General features: G+C 42.2%; 1 protein-coding gene across 10 annotated transcripts in view; it reads right to left on the reverse strand.

Annotated features, from left to right (window-relative positions):
* Nucleotides 1-1,165: 1,165 nt before the first annotated feature.
* The window catches only part of IFTAP (intraflagellar transport associated protein), a 63,956-nt gene continuing 47,656 nt past the window's right edge, over nt 1,166-17,465 (reverse strand). For 7 of the 10 annotated variants that reach the window (XM_038562998.1, XM_038562999.1, XM_038563002.1 and 4 more), the window contains 2 exons: nt 13,169-13,308; nt 11,985-12,383 (listed from right to left, as the gene is read on the reverse strand). In XM_038562998.1, coding sequence (XP_038418926.1) covers nt 12,000-12,383; nt 13,169-13,308 — 524 coding nt within the window. In that variant the 3' untranslated portion in view covers nt 11,985-11,999. Of the gene's footprint in view, nt 3,497-11,013; nt 11,056-11,984; nt 12,384-13,168; nt 13,309-17,465 lie in introns of those variants that run through there. The other 3 variants (XM_038563005.1, XM_038563006.1, XM_038563007.1) reach the window with 3 other exon arrangements.

The following is a 17,465-nucleotide window of genomic DNA, read 5'->3' on the forward strand; positions in this document are numbered from 1 at the left end:
CGAGCGCCACCTATCAATATGTGGGCACTTGGTTAGGGCTTGCCAGCCAATGTGACACAAACTAGTGACATCGATTCAAGGGATCCATGAAGCTCAAAGTCATGGAGGAGCATTTGCTACTTAGGGGCAAGAGTAACGGAGACACAACTACTTCACACAAAGGCTTTAAGGAACCCATTTTCCAGTGTCACTTTTGCTGTAATGCGCAATCGCCCCAAATGATGCAGGAATCAAAGTGACAAAAGGAATAAAGCCAAAACCTAGTGCAGAAACTATACACAGAGAATGCTCTGCAGTAATATCCACCTGCCATTTAGACTGGCTGGTTAATAAAGTACTCCACTGAAATGTCATTCTTTTTAAACACTTAGAAAGATAGTTGCGGGTTTTTTTTTTTCTACTATAAAATGATTTAAGTCCATACAATTGTCTTTTTTTAAGATTTTTTAAATTTATTTATTCATAGACACACACAGAGAAAGAGAGGCAGAGACACAGGCAGAGGGAGAAGCAGGCTCCATGCAGGGAACCCAACGTGGGACTCGATCCCCGGTCTCCAGGATCACACCCCAGGCTGCAGGCAACTCTAAACTGCTGCACCACCGGGGCTGCCCCATACAACTGTCTTATAAATGAAGTCTTTTCTTTATTCAAATGCCAAAATGCTGCATATATGCTAAGTCAAGAGAGTCCCTGGTCTTATGTCACGACGTGTTGTCCTCAAGTCAGTGTGCAGAGAGACCATATGCTAAAATCTTGTCTTAACCTCACAAGTGCTCTCTCATTCCCACATCGTATTGATCAATAATCCTTGCTTGTTCTACTTCCAAATCTCTAATCAGATCCATGCCCTCCACCTCCACCTCCACTGCTTTAATTAAAGCTCTTATCATTTCCTGCACAAACTATTCCAACAGTCTCCAACCAAAACCTCCCACTGAGCTCCTGAGCGAGCTCAGATGTCACCCCCTCTATGAAGATTCCCCAGCTCTCCGTTCGTGATTAAATAACTCCACTTACTTTGCCCCAGTAGCTTTCAGTGCTTACTTACCACTCTTACAACACACACTGCGCCCCACTGCAGTGCTGGCAATACAAATATGCAAGCCATGTGAGTAATTTTCAAGGTTCTGGTAGCCTCGTTAAAAAGGTAAAAAGAAATCGGTGAATTTTAATAATAGATTTTATTTGACCAGATATGTCTATAATATTATCATATCAACATGAAATCAACACAAAAAAAATAATACAATTTTTTAGATTAATTCTTCAAAATCCAATTTGTTTCACATTTATAGCATATTTACATTAGGTGCTACGCTGTCATAAAAAATAATTGGTCTGCATTTACGTCTGTCATAAAAGTTACAGATGAAAAAAATAGATCCCCGTACCCACATCATTACAAATATACTTGTAAGTTTTAAAATAAATGCATCAAATATCAACTTATTAAAAAAAGACTTGGGCCCTTTCTTGCTTGCTTGGTCATTGGCACACAGTGGACTAGTTTCGGGTGTACACAGTAGGGATTTGACATTCATGCACGCTGCAAAATGGATTATGTCACCACAATGAGTCCAATTACCTACCACTTGTCACCTTACAAAGTTAACAGAATGTTTTCGACTATATGCCCCGTGCTGTGTATTATAGCAACTTTTTATTTCACATCAAAGTAAAATTAACATTTAAAAATCAGTCCCTCGGTCATACTAGCTACCTTTCAAGTGCTCAGAGCTGCACGCAGCTAGTGGCTATTCTAGTGGACAGAGCAGCTCTGCTGTCATTAGCGTAGGTATCTGCCTCCCGGACTAAACCAGACCATGTCCAATTTACTCTCTCTTCCCCGTCACCTAGTTTAAGGTCTGGCATGAAAACGGTGCTTTATGAGGGTTTGATGACTGGATAAAGAAAAATAGATGTGGAAATCTCTTGACTCTATGACAACATCAACTCAAGAATGTCCTTTGTAAGGAATATAAGTGGCACACCCCAGCCCAGGGCCGCATGACAACTCAGTAAGCCCACACACATTTGTTACCGAGTCCTTTAATAATGAAAATGGCTTCAGACACACTCTTCCCCATTCTTCTGCACCTTCCCCGTTCTTTTCTCCTTCCCTTAACACATTCACGGGTACTCTTCACAATTAGCACTTCGTGATATGCCTCCACATTCTCCAGTTACCTTCTCCACCTATGTCTTGCCGTCTTAAATTACATTTTGAGCTTCTGGAGGTAGACACCATTCCTTGTACTTTCTAACTATCATCACGCATGGCTTAGGGGCAATAATAAAGTACAAGAATTTAGCATATGACATATAATCAATTCTCAGATGCCCTCTTTTTCAGTGAAGCCTTTCCGGATAGATCCTAGAAGCCCAACCTCTCAGCACTCACATTCACACCGCTGTTTCTGGAGAGCTGGGACCAGGGAGCTCCCCACACCATCGGTTCCTCTCTACGTGCTACAGCGTGTTATACATGTGCAACGTCCTTCACCCCCAGGGAGGTGGGATGATGTTTCCGATCTTTGTAGCAATTACCTAGTCGCTGTGCTCACATCAAAACGGGCCCTTCTGTTCTGTGCACTGTGGGTACTCCAGGAGGGGAGCTGAGGCTGAAGCGGCACAAGCCAGGGTGTCCTGGGTACACTGAGCAGGGGGTGCCCTGGCGGGGTGGTGGGAGAGAGCCAGTGTGCGGGCCAGGAGGTCCCTGAGCTCTCTGAACAGAGAGCGCCCTGGTGGGATAGCCGAAACTAAAGTGGGGTGCCAGAGGGGAGGGGGGCTGAGGAGATGGACAAAACAGGTGCAGGAGAGTGGGAGATACAGGCTTCCAGTCACGGCAATGAAAGGCGCTACCTAGGGAATACAGTCAGTGACAGTGTAATAGCGTACCATGGGGACAGGTGGTAGCTACACTTGGGGTGAGTGTAGCGTAATGCATAGACTTGTCAAATAATTATGTTGTACACCTGAAACTAATGTAACATTGTGTGTCAACTATGCTTAAAGAAAAAAAATTTAATGAAAAAAAAAGGACCCTCTGGAGGTGTGGCTCCTGTCCTCATGTGCCACCTCCATCCCCCCCACCCCTACCTGCTACAGGATTCAGCAACACCATGACAGAGGAGAGCCCCATAAATGTACAGATCTCTTTGCTCTCGTTAGTTAATAGCTCCGTCTCTCTCAGGAATGCACAAGTCAATTTCTACAAAGGGAATTATGGTAGGATTACCTTTTATTCCAATGTTGCTTGAATAACAACGAAATACACATTAACACAAAGATGTCTCCGTGAGTCAGTCGTGTGGTTCCTCTAAGCCTGTGCTGGCGATGTCCCTCTTTTGCTTGGAGAGCTCTGTGATCGCATCCATCTCTGCAGGAGTGAACTTGGGGGTTAGCATCACAGCATCATAATCAAATTCTTCATCAAGTGAGAAGGGCTGAACTTCATCTCCGAGTGTCTGTAAAAGGTAGCAGGAGAAAAATCCTACACTCATCATAAATGAAGAAAAAGTTGAAAACATAAACTCCCTATTAATATTTAATTCAACTTTTTTTAGACTTCAGCACGCTCTGCTGATGAAGCTGTTTTTAAGTAAAGTAATAAATTCAATTATTCAATTTGACCTAATTTAAGTCTCTTAATATGCCCCATTTGTACCATCCTGCATCTGAATGAATATCATTAATTAATTCCGCCCCCAGCAAGAATTGGAGTTTCTCTTGCACACATTCATTACATTTTTACCACTTGTAGTGTTAGGGTTGGAGGCATATGGAAAAACTAAGAGTTACCTTAAGATGTGAGAAAATATACCTTGAAGTTTTGATCAACCTTCAATACACCTTCACCCTTTACTAAAAAGGACCTGTACCAACAAAACAATTTTCAAAAATAAAAATACACTACACTTAATGTACTTACCACTTCAGATAGTACCTATAACTCCCCAGCCAATAATAATGGGAATTAAAACACTTACTATAGGGGCACCTGGTGGCTCAGTGGTTGAAGGTCTACCTTTGGTTCAGGTCATGATCCCAGGGTCCTGAGATCGAGTCCCACATCAGGCTCCCTGCAGGGGGCCCAAATCTCCCTCAGCCTATGTCTCTGCTTCTTATTCTGTGTCTCTCATGAACAAATAAATAAAATCTTAAAAAAAAAAAAACCCTAGAAATAAAAAAAAATAAAAAATAAACACTTAGTATCACCTCAAAAGTCCAGGATCCCTCTCTCATTCCAAGAATTTAAAAAATATTACGGAATTTATCTACAAGTCAGAGTAGCTGCAAAGCAACGAAATAATTCTGTATCTATTTATTATTCATCTGTGAGTTTTAAAGACTTCCTAAAGGCAAGTAGATATTTTCCAACAAACAAAAAGAGAATACCTTAAATCACATTGTATCACCCCTTAAAGAGCCTCTCCAAAAGCAAATGGTGTGTGATACAATGAAATTATCCAACACCTCTTATGTATGGAGATGCTAAAATTGAAAACTATGGTTTATAGAAGAATGAAAAAAAAATGCCCTGAAGCTATAATCAGTTTTAAATATTCTTGCATTCAAGATTATCTCATTGAGTGGATTTCGCAATGTTCTTAAAAATAGACGGTGTGGCTGAGAAACTACGTGCTGTTACTAAAGGTGCACACACACAGCCATGCACCATCCTTTCTAAGTAAAACTAGCAAGAGAACAGACTTCAGACTTGTCCATTGCCTCTTTATTTGAAAGTGCCCGGGTGCCTCCCTGAGAAAGGTAACGATGGGAGCTGCCACTGAGTGAGCTCCCACCTCGTGTCAGCCCCGTACAAGGAATGGCCCGGGCATCAGCAGTAATCTTCAAACAGCCCATCTTCCGAAGCTCTGAAAAAGTTAAGTGACTTGCCCAAGGCTGTACAATTAGTAGGGGCGAGAAGCAAGATTGGAATCCAGGGCAATCGGCTTCAGGTAAAGCTACACCTTCTCAACAAAAACACCAGCAAAAGTCAGCCTTGGGCTTTGCACTAAGCCAAGGCAAAGCTCTTCTAAATAGGCTAAGCAGTTGCCCCAACTTCTCATAAGAATCGCATCCAAGGCTCCACCTAACACCGTGACCGTCTTTACGAGAGCGGCTGTACACAGGGAGCCAATCGGGCTGTGGAGTAACTGATCTGTCCATTGTGGTCACTTTCTGAGACTGAATTTATCACCACAGGGAAAGTGAGTGATGATGTTGTTAAGAAGAGCTCGAATGAGGAAACCCAAACAATGACGCAATGTGTTCATTTCCTGAACAGAAGCATCTTTGCCATCTCCAAATCCACTTGGTAGTAAGCACTGCGGCTGGCAGGCTTGGCCACACCTCATCCTGAAGCTGATTCCAACAGATCCTGGGAGAGGACCAGAAGGAGCCCCACATCCAGTCTGACGGGATTCTTGCTGCCCTTTTATGCCTGGTTCCAGGCCTGGCAACCACTTGTCGACCGAGTCTGAGGCTGCAAGTACCTATGTGGGTCCATTGCACTAGGAATCTGAACCCCCCTCCCACCCCCAGGCCTCGAAAACCTTACCTACACCTTACCAGCCACTCTCACAATATGCAGTCCCTTTGCTTTCATCCACCTCCCTTGTGCTAAAACCCCAGTGATGCCAGACCATCCTCCTCACATTCCCTCTGCCTTCACATCCCCACCTCCCTCCCCTTTACTTGTCCACTCCCTAACCATGTGTTGAGGTGTTCAGCACGTATTAGATATGGGGAACACGAGGATGAAAACAGCAAAATCTGTGTCTACAAGGTTTTCTCACTTTAGGGAGAAGACAGAGTAAATGCACAATTTCCAGGTCATGTGCCATGCTCTCTAACAGAGAAATGCAAAAAGGGTTGCAGGAGCACAGAGGGGAAGGGCCGAAGCTTACCTTCCCCTCAGCTGAGCATTGCCACTCTCCAGAAAATCCTGCTTGCCTCCGCATGCATCACCCCACTCATGACCCACCTTGTATTAGCAACCCAGGCAGAGAACAGCTCGTGTGTTGGCCTTCTAGACTCTCTGAGAAGGGCTCACTCCCATGGCCAACTTAGCTCTACCTACGGCACAACCCATCACCTCCTTATTCTTCTCCCTTCCCTGAGGTCCCAACATACCTTGCAGCCATAACATCCAACATTATGGTACTAGAAGTTTATGGTTAAGTGGAAAAATCTTATTTTCCTTTAAGTTTTTTTTTTTTTTTTGAGACACTTAAATTTTTCTCTGTTAAGGAGTATGATTCCCTTCATCAGTCATTCGGTATTAACCGAAACAATAAACAACGAATAAAGTTTTTAGCTGGTCAATAAATTTGATGCCGACACAAGAGTTATTCATTTATAATACGCTTAAAGTTATAAAAATATATCTGAAAATATAAATTTCTTCACTTGGAAAATGAGTTATTAAGGCAGCTATTGTTAGATTAACTCCCTGGACAATCATTTAAATGCTGAACCATAAAAGCAAGAAACCAAGAGTAGCAGTAATTTTATATTTGCAATGTCAACATGTGATGATACTCAAGACACTTTAAACCTTTTGGGGGCCAGTAATGTGGCCAGTAGGTCCCTGATTCAAAATGTCAAAGGAGCAGCTTCCAGGCATCATTCACTTACTTTCCATTCTTTCCACGAAAACTATGTTCCTTTTTTTTTAATTTTTTATTTTTTTTAAAGATTTTATTTATTTATTCATGAGATACACAGGGCGGGGGGGCGGGGCAGAGACACAGGCAGAGGGAGAAGCAGGCTCCATGCAGGGAGCCCGATGGGGGACTCGATTCCGGGACTCCAGGATCACGTCCCGGGCCAAAGGCAGGCGCTAAACCACTGAGCCACCCAGGGATCCCCGAAAACTATGCTCCTGCAAAATTCTAGGCATTGTGCTAGGTGCGGAGGATGCAAAGATGAAGCCTTGTACCACATCACAGAGAAAGGAGACAGACATATAAACAAGTTCATATAGTAAAATATAGTAAGTATGAACCATATAGTTAGGGAGGGATGGGAACAGAGAAGAGATGCCTAACCCGGCACAGACTAAGGGGCTGGGGAAGGAATCAGAGAGGGCTTCGTGGGAGAGGCAATATCTAAGCAGAACCTTAAAGGATAGTAGTTAACAAGGTTGAGGGAAGGACAACTTTGCAGGTAAGGGGACTTCTAGTGAGCAGGCCAAGGAAAGAGACACCAAGTTTCACATGTGAGGATCTGCAAGCCAGTAAGTGTTAAGGTAGAGAGAAACAAGAGACGTAAGATGGTGCCAGACCACGACGGTTTCACACGCTGTTTATCCTAGACATGATGAAATCACTAAAGGATTTTTTTTTTTTTTTTGAAAGCAAGGTAGATACTTGGTCATCTATGCATTTCAGGTAAATTCCTTCCTTCATTCAAATTTTAGCTGAGCACCTACAATGAGACAGGTGCTGCTGGACAGGTGGCTTTGTACAAAACAGAAGATGCCCTGCCCTCTTGGAGATTACATCTAGATCGGTTACTTTGAAGAGTAAAAAGAGGGTAGACTAGTTGGGAGCCTGCTGGAGCAGCCCAGCAAGAGGTAATGAGAACAGGGAGCCGAGAGCAGAAATGTAAAAAATATCAGAAGGAGGGACGCCTGGGGGGCTCAGTGATTGAACGTCTGCCTTTGGCTCAGGGCGTGATCTCAAGGTCAAGGGATCGAGTCCTGAATGGGGTTCCCTGCAGGGAACCTGCTTTTCCCTCTGCCTGTGTCTCTGCCTCTCTCTCTGCCTCTCTCATGAATAAATAAATAAAATCTATTAAAAATAAATAAATAAAAATATCAGAAGGTAAAACTGGCAGCAATGGATGACCGATTTGGATACTGAAAGGCAAGAATGCATGAAGGGAAGCAGGTAAAGAAACAAGCTCAGTTTCGAACATGTTGATTTGAAGGTACCCAAAGGAATTCAGATAGAGATGACAACAGACACCTGAAAACAGGAAACTGAAGCACCCAACAAAGTCTGACGCTAGAGATACAGCTTTGGAGATACAAACAGAGAAGGCAGTAACCTAGAGATGAAAATGGATCCAAGTATGTACGTGGGAAGAGGTTTAGCACGCAACCCTGAGCAACACCCACTCATAAGGGATGGATGGAGGGAAACCCCCAAAGGAAGCAGGAAAAGCACAAACGGAAATGCACCAGGACTCTGAGGAGAGCAGTGAGGCGAGAAGCGGTGACCACGACGGTCAGGCATGGAAGAGTGACCCACTGAAATAAAAGCTGGAGGGGGCACCTGGGTGGCTCAGTCAGTTATGTGTCCCACTCTTGATCTTAGCTCGGGCAGGATCGAGCCCCACGTCAGCTTCCATGCTCAGCGTGGAACCTGCTTAAGATTCTCTCTCCTTGACTCCTAACTCTGGGAAACGAACAGGGGGTAGTAGAAGGGGAGGCGGGCAGGGAGGATGGGGTGACTGGGTGACGGGCACTGAGGGGGGCACCTGTCGGGATGAGCACTGGGTGTTATACTATGTGTTGGCAAATCAAACTCCTATAAAAAATATACAAAAAAAAAAAAAAAAAAAGATTCTCTCTCCTTCTCCCTCTGCCCCTCCCTTCACTCTCCCCCCCTTACGCCCCCCAGTCCAACCCCGAGCCTCCAAAAGAAGACTGGAAAGAGTCCACTGGGATCGGGCAGTTACAGAGTAACTGGTACCTTTATTCTGAATACATCCAGGTAAGTGACTGGAGCCAAGGACATTCTGCGGTATAATGAATGAGGAATGAGGGGAAAGGAAGCAGAGTCAACCAGTAGAGTCAAGTCTAATATTTTCTGAAGTCTAGATAAGAAGAGAGGGAGGGGCAGCCCGGGTGGCTCAGCGGTTTAGCGCCGCCTTCGGCCCAGGGCCTGACCCTGGAGACCCGGGATCTAGTCCCACGTCGGGCTCCCTGCATGGAGCCTGCTTCTCCCTCTGCCTGTGTCTCTGCCTCTCTCTCTCTCTCTCTCTCTCTCTCTCTGTGTGTGTGTGTGTGTATGTCTCATGAATAAATAAATAAAATCTTAAAAAAAAAAAAAAAAAGGAAGAGAGGGAGAAGAAAAGACAGTAGCCCAAGAGGGCCCAAGAAAGAGAAAGCTGCTTTTCCTTTCCTTTTGTTTTACTTCATTTCATTAAGGGTGGAAGAGACTTGAACCTGTTCACATGTTGAGGAGAATGAACCAGTAGAGAAGAAAAGAGAGGATGACCCTGATCATGTTATTATACCAGAAAAACACTCTCGGTGGGTAATGAGGTTTTCCACTTATTTACTTGTTCATTCGACATTCATTGCATGTCTACCATATGCATAGCACTGAGCTTGGCACTAGTTCCCACTTTTTGGCTTTTTTTTTTAAACTTATTTTTATTTATTTATGATAGACATAGAGAGAGAGAGAGGCAGAGACACAGGCAGAGGAGAGGAAGAAGCAGGCTCCATGCCAGGAGCCCGACGCGGGACTCGATCCGGGACTCCAGGATCGCACCCTGGGCCAAAGGCAGGCGCGAAACCACTGAGCCACCCAGGGATCGCTGGCTTTTTAATTAAGTCAGCTGATGAGGACACACATTAGTGAATGCAGAGTCCTCCAAGACAAGGGGCACATATGCAATCCAAACAGATGGACACTGCAATTCAGAAGACATCACTGTGATCTTCACAATGGCAGCTTTTAAAATACAGGAAAGTTGCAATCCTATGTATTTCGGCTCTTGGCTACAGCCGCACATGCTGGAAATTCTTTTCCTTCAGGTTAGGTTCATTTCAGGGTTCTAAGCTATATGACTCCAAGGCTTTGGGATTACAAACTGAAATTCTGATTTATTTCAAAGAGAAGAATCTGTGCAATGGAAAACCAAATCCCCTGATACTAAAAAGAAAACAACTGTGAATTAAGTTATTAACTTGTTATTTTTGCCTAAGGAGCAGAGAGAAATATGTGGATTTGAGGGGTCTCATTTCAAATCTAATTGAAATCTTTTCATAGCCTCTCAGGGAATAGAATTTGCACACTGTTAGAAAACGGCTAGTTTCCTTAAAATTGCTTATGTGACTTATTCAAAGAGAGACCTTGTTACCAGAGAAATCATTTTCATTCATAGTACCACACAGCCAAATTAAAGAAAACAGAACTAATGCTCAAATCAATAAGAGCAGCATTTAGCTGTAGGCTATCTTACAAAGTAATATAGTAAATAAACTGTCTTCACAGGTGAAAAAAAATTTAGAGTCCCGTTACTAATTGGAAAAACAGGAGATCTCCCACTGAAATACCACTAAAGTTCCTTCTATGATTTGGGGCTAGACGGGAGGACGGGAGGAGGCACACACAGTTTTTCATCCTCCTCATGTGGATTCTCTTTGGTCTATAAAGCTGTCCGAAATCCATCAAGACAGAATAACTAAGGCAAGAAGTTATTCACAGATGGAAAATGGAAGATTCCTGGCAAATGTGTGACTCTAAGGGGGAGACGAAAATGTATAAAACCCAGTGATAAAATTAGAAAAAAAATTAAATTGGTCTAATCTGGATCAGGAAGTCATGGCCTCTTCTTGGGCAATTAAGAGGACGTCAACCAGGCCCACCGAGCTGCGTCGCGCTTCGCGCCCTCCGCGCCGACACAGTGCTCCAGTTCCTGCTTGGATTTACTTTTGGCAACGTGGTTGGAATGTATCTGGCTCAGAAGTATGACATACCAAACGTGGCTAAAAAACTCGAAGAAATGAAAAAGGACTTGGATGCCAAGAAGAAACCCCCTAGTTCATGAGGCGAATTCCAGCACTGCCTTCTGGGTTCATGGATTCTGCTGTTCTTGAGGGCCTCCTTACCATCTGAACCAAAAGCTTTTGTTTCAAATTCCAGCCTCAACCATTTTCATCTCTGCTAGATCCTGCCTTGCCTGAGAGCACAGATGGGGCCAGAAGTTAAGAACCACCCTTTCCACCTTCCTCACCTCGTCCCTTCTTCCTCCCAGCCACTGGAGATGGCCTGACTGGGATTATGGTGTTAAATTAGTAAACATGACCTTTAAAAAAAAAAAAAAAAGAGGACGTCAAGACATCCAGGATACATTTTCGTCTTTGAGACTGGAGTCACAGAAAGCAACTACCATATCTAGCCCAAATTTGCCCCCTGGTAGGTCCTTACAATCAATCTGCTAGAAATTGATTATTATGATCTTTTACTGGCAGTGAGTGCTTTAAAATAAGATGGATGCTGTTAAAGCAAGGCACAGTTTGTACAGTATTAGGATTCTAGACAGTTCTGAAAAGTTTCTCTAACAGGTACTGGTCAGAAATAAAAATCCCAACCAAGACATTCTAAATATTCGAAAAACAGCAAAAGTTCTTCATCTATATTTCGTGAGCCTGCCAACACAAAGTTTGTTCTTATCGTTTTGATTCCAACATTTAAAAAAGGTTCACGTCCGCTGGGATGTTCCTTTTAAAGATACAATCGTATACAAGGTTTTAACCTGCATTTTTACTGGCTATTTGATGGATTCTAGGAATCACTCAGCTTTTTTAACCCATCAACTGAAACAATTTTATAACAATTCTTATAATGGCGCTAGGTGCCATGACCACTGGCTGGTCCAGCAATTTGTATGGCTACAACTGAAGTCAAGAGTGTGAGCAAGTCTTTAAAAGAAACTGATTCCTCCTAGAAATAACATTGCAATTTTAGTTTCTCAGTACTTGGAGAAAGCGATCTGAGATTCAAAAAGCACAACTGAAGAGTGGCTTTCGCTACCAGTTTATATGGTAACCAATTCAGCAGTGTGATATAAGCCTGCAAGCATCCTAGACATAGGTTTGTGATGTCACTAAACAAAAGTTCCATGAGAAAAAGACAATTTAAAATTGAAACGTATGGATTACCTCTGATGGAACGACTGCTTCCATGACAGAATAAGTGACCAGACCGGTAGTACCTGAATGATCAAATAATCAATCCCTAGCCATTATATTAGAAAGCAACTTCTTGTCCCCAATACGCTTTTATGTTGGGAGTAATCTGGGTGATAAAGGTCATTACCCAACACCACCAGCAGCCTTGGTCAGTGCAAGTTTGTGAAGGATATGTAGGGAGTTGCAAATGATGACAAGAGATGATGTCCTGGATGTGCACGTGGGACAGCACACACGTGGCCGAGATTTCATTCCCCCTGATTGTGAAGTGCTTGGTTAGATGACACTTCCCAGCGCCCCTGGTGGCTGGACGGGAACATGTGACTAAGTGGCTGCCAGTGGCTCTGAACAGAAATGAAGAGTCCTGAGTCCTAAGTGTTGGGAAAATACGCTGTTCCCATGCTCTTCTCTGCTGCCCCTCCAGGTAGGACGGTGACCTGATCTGGAACAGACCAAGGACAGTGTCCTAAGGCATAGTGGAGATCCAGAGAAAAGGAACCTGGACCCAATGACCCCAGAGAACAGAGCTACATGCTCATTTTAGAGGCTTTCCTTAGGGGCGCCTGGGTGGCTAAGCCAGTTAAGAATCCAACTTTGCCTCCGGTCCTGATCTCAGGGTCCTGGGATTGGGCCCCACGTGTGGCTCCCACTCAGTAGGAAGTCTGCTTCTCCCTCTCCTTCTGCCCCTCCTCCACCCCCTGCTCTTGTGTGCAAACTCTCTCACTCTCTCAAGTAAATAAATAAAATCTAAAAAAAAAAAAAAAAAAAAGGCTTTCCATAGACTGTTATATGAGAGAAATAAAGTTCTATCTCCTTTCAGCTACTGACTTACTGTTGGGATTCTCTACAACAACAGCCTGGCCTTACCTTAACCCACACAAGATGTTTATAGGACCTTGGAAACAATAGTAAAAAGAAAATAGCCAGTCCAGACAAAAAGAGAGAATCTATTGCATAGTCCCCAGATAACACTGTCCTGTAGCATGGCACACATCATGACACAAAAATAGTTTCCCCATAAAAACATAATTGCCCTCCGTGCTTAAAAAGAAATCTACACAGGAGAGATAGAGGGCAGTCAGGGGGACTCAATTAAGCAACATGAATTCTGAATTTTCCCAAATCTAAGAAAAATAAAAAAGCACACGCATATAGCAGCATTTCCCTGAAAGGACAAGTTACAAAGTCAAAACAATTTCAAGACCAATTGAACTTCCTATGGAGTACCTCTTCTATTTGTTTGTCCAGTCCTCCCACAGCGGGTCCTGCCTTTACGCCAGGGGCGAGGGGCTGGGCCACAGAAGGAATGTAAGAAGGGACACGCGTGCACACATCCTCCTCCACTTCTCCTGGAAGCAGCAGCAAATCTGTCGGATACAAAATATCACATTGGATCCTTTCACCAAGTTCACAATTGACCAAAATCACCTAAAAGCCTACAATAGTCAAAAGAATGAAGTAAAAATGCTCAAGTAAAATAGGTTCATTTTCACAATGCCTGCCCTCATTTGGAGATTTACCCAAGAGATTCCCTTTTCCATAAAACAGAAGTCATCGGTACATTTATTTTTATCTTATTGCCTCAAGGTCACACTCCGTCCAAGAGGTCTGGGGGAAGGATCCTTAGGGACCCACTTGATCGTACCTCTCACCCCACACCCAATTTCTACCCCTGTAGGAAAATAAGGCAAGAAGATGCTACCTTTGCCTCATTTTCCCATATTTTCCTGAGGGATGGAGAGAAAGGAAACGCAGTGTTGACTTCATCCTGTAACACTATGGCACTATTTCAAAAAATTTATATATTAAAAAAAAAAAAAAAAAAAGAACAGTGATGCCAGAAGGAAAGGGCTTTCACTGAAACACTTTGTCACATGCAGAAATCATGCTCTGATTTTCGACGCTGCAAACAACAACTTGTTTCCAGCCTGTTTAGCACCATGACAAGAGTTCAATAACCTGTCTGGGTTTTCTGATCTAGCCATTGTAAGGGGATCTGTTGCCTTATTTCTGCATGTGTGACAGAACATGGAGGCATCACGGTCAGCCCTTCCACAGCTTTCTTTAAGGGAGGACAAAATAAAAATAAAAACAAATCGAAGCACGACAGGCTTCCTCGTCAATCCCAGCTTTTCAGGACCAGAAGGGCTGCAGGAGCTAGCCAGTAGCTTGCAGCTGGCTCAGGACGACACTGCCTGCTTCTCGATGATGATCCTAATGAAGACACTAATTAAGTTCTCAGTGGAAGTGATTAATTAACACCAGGCGTGCCTTGGCTGTTGCCAATGGCAGCATGTATGGGAGGTAATTAAGCAGGTATTGATATTCAAAAGCTGAAACTTATTTGAAATACGTCTCTCACCGCTGCAGATAACACCTTCACAAAACACATTAATTACAAAATTCGTAGGACTCCGGCAATAGAACCTAGTCAGCCTAGAAACTGAACCTGCGCGTGGATAGGGGTATTGGTGAAGAAGATATTTCTACTGTGATTAATTATTGGGACCTTAAAACATGACCTAATCAGCAAAAATAAAAACAACAGTCAAGCCTTATATGAGCTGACATTTTGTATGCATAGTTCAGCTAATCCTTCTGAGGGCACTAGCCCTTCGGTTTTGCAGGCCAGGAGCTCTAAGCAAGGAGAGCAACCTCATTCGAGGGGCCTGCAGCTAGGAAGGGTCAGAGCCAGGCAGCAGAGTCCATACTCAGCCCACGATGTCACATCGTGAACTTCTTTTAAACAAGCAATTTCATTACATTTCATTCATGATTATGAATTATTTAAGATTATCAGATTATCACAACCGATCTCAGAGCCAAGGAGTGTCACTACATGGCACTGGTTAGTCAGTATTAGGTACACTTAAACATTTGATACCCAGAAAAGTCCTATTTTTAAACTCAGGTTGATGGAAAGACTGTCTTTCTAATACGTCTATTAATGAGCTCAAAGCCAACTCCCTTCACTGAGCTCCCTGGTATAAACACCTAGGACTGAGATAAGCCAGGTCAGGGGCCTGGCCAACAACAAAGGAAGGAAGAGAAAGGTTCAGGCCTTTTCACCTGAAAACCAGGACCTACAAGTCCCACTGTCTGCCAGGGCAAACATCAGTTCAAATGTGGATCAAAATCAATTCTGCTTTCAGAGCTGTTTAAAATCTGATTGACAATATTATGCATAGAAGAGGACAACACCCTAATTCCTATGCTGGAAACTCTGCCTCCCGGATGTGTTTGCAGAGAAGGTAGGATTTTTAACAAAAGTGGTTTCTTTTATAAAGATTCTAGTGCCATGGAAACAATTCCCTCAAAACAGTAAGATTTGGTTTCCTCCACACTTCAAATTCTTGTCATTTGTTTCTTCAGTGAAATAACAAAATGCACAAATGCATATTCACTGATGCCTAACACGGCACCTGACACACAGCAAATCCTCAACAAATACTTGAGACAGGGAATGAATTCCCCATATCTCAACTTTTAAACTAAACCCTGAGAATCGAGGAAGGGCCTACCTACCAATAGGACATTGTAGATGTTGTAAACTATACGTAATTTTTACCCTCAAATACTACCTTTTGTTTCCAGGAGTGAGATTTTTACACACAAAAATCAACCCAAGAATAATCAAGAACAAAACTGAACGGGACAAAAATCTGTCCTGAAAAGGACAGATTTATAAAAGAGTGAAAATAATCCGTACCGGAATAGTCTGGTAAGGCGTATTTCATGAAGAAGGTTACCTTATCTTTCAGCCATTTTAAAATCATGGGTGGGTTATTTATACACTCGCATTCTCTCAGAGAGAAAAATGGTTGTATTCACTGATTTGGGAGGAATGGAATTTCTGAAGTTCTCTACAAAACTCCAAAACTGAAATGCTTTATGAAACTTAATCTGATCTTATTAATTGTTGTTTCTGAAAGAACCAAAGGCCTTGTTTTCACCTCAACTAAATACCACCATCTTGGCTGGTGTGCACTGCAGAGTCAAGGCATCTCTCAAAAGTGAATCTTCATGTTGGATGGCAAGCCTGGTTGAAAACATTCCAATCTTTTCTTTCCCAACTACATGACAAGAATTTCAACGTTTACAAACTATGTGTTTATGCCATTTGTCTTTCTGTAGTAAGTCAATAATCACAAGTCAAAAGCTATCATCTAATACAACATTAAAAAGTAAGCAATCTACCTGAGGTCTCATAATTTAGATAACAGTATTTAACCTGCGTGGCATATTTATAAAAATTAACCAATCTGTTCCTTTGTTGCCATGTAGAAATGGCCAAAATTTTCTGAAATTTTGGGCACTCAAAACCAAAAAGAATACAGATAAGAACTGCTCTAGTAATGCCTCTTCAGCACACAGTTTTCTGCTATGATAGTCTATCTCACTGGTTCTTGTTTTTTAGAAAATTTTGAAGACCCCAAAAGAGCTTTTGTTTATGTGGGTTATATCAATCAATATTCACCATATTAGAAATTAAAACTGACAATTCTGCAAATATTTGTTTATTGAACCACTAACAATAATACCATTATATATTAAAATAAATGTTTTTATGAAAAATCTCTTTTCTAAAAACAAAGAAAATAGTTTGAATAGGAGAAGAACGCACTGTTTTACATTTTTGAAATGTTGTAAATGTTTGCCTTAAGGAAAAAAAAAAGCTAGGTTTTATATTTGCCTCTGCCTTCAATTTTGCAATATGCTGTTTCAAATGAAGCAAATGAAGAAAATCTAGTCTCACACAGAAATGTAGCTGGAAAAGAGAGGAGTACTTTAATAGCCTTTTTATATAATTGTGGATATTCTTCTTTGATGCTATACCAGACCTTGACAAATGATAAAGTTTTTAAAAATAGTTTCAGTGTGCAATCTGAAACCATTTCAGTGAATTTTTCATACTGTTACATTAAAATTCATTGATCTATCTTACACATTGAATGGACGTTTCTCCTATGTGTAATTTTGTAACATCATAAATTGGTCATTTGGAAAATACTGGTTCACTGTTTTATGTAGATCTCTCAAATTTTGACACATTTCATTATATGGCATAAAGATCACATTAGTTAACATCACCAATTTTATCAGAAAAGCCATTAAATATTGGGAAGCTGTCAAGCTCACAGTACTGGATACAAGTTTTCCAAAAATGAAGATTCACTTGATCCATTGCCAATTTTGTCATTGGCAATGAACACTGCCAGTATATTTCTCTTGAAGACAGGCTTCCTTCACTCATTTTTGAGAACTATAGTTTGTCTGTCATTCTTTCAAGTAAAAATGTTGTTCCACGAAAATAATGGAGGGGAGAGGGACTAGTTCAGTCTAGCACTCAATCACACAAGTGCTTTTCTGTGAGATAACCATTATATTTCAGAATGCAGCAGAAGTGCTTTATGCATACTTATGATTTCAGCAAACAAACATTTTTTTAAAAGTGTATTCAAGGATCAAGATTTAATAAAAATAGGGGACATCTGGGTGGCTCAGCAGTTTAGCACCTGCCTTC

Source organism: Canis lupus, chromosome 18 (genome assembly GCF_011100685.1).
Source record: "Canis lupus familiaris isolate Mischka breed German Shepherd chromosome 18, alternate assembly UU_Cfam_GSD_1.0, whole genome shotgun sequence".
In the NCBI taxonomy this organism is placed as follows: Eukaryota; Metazoa; Chordata; class Mammalia; order Carnivora; family Canidae; genus Canis; species Canis lupus.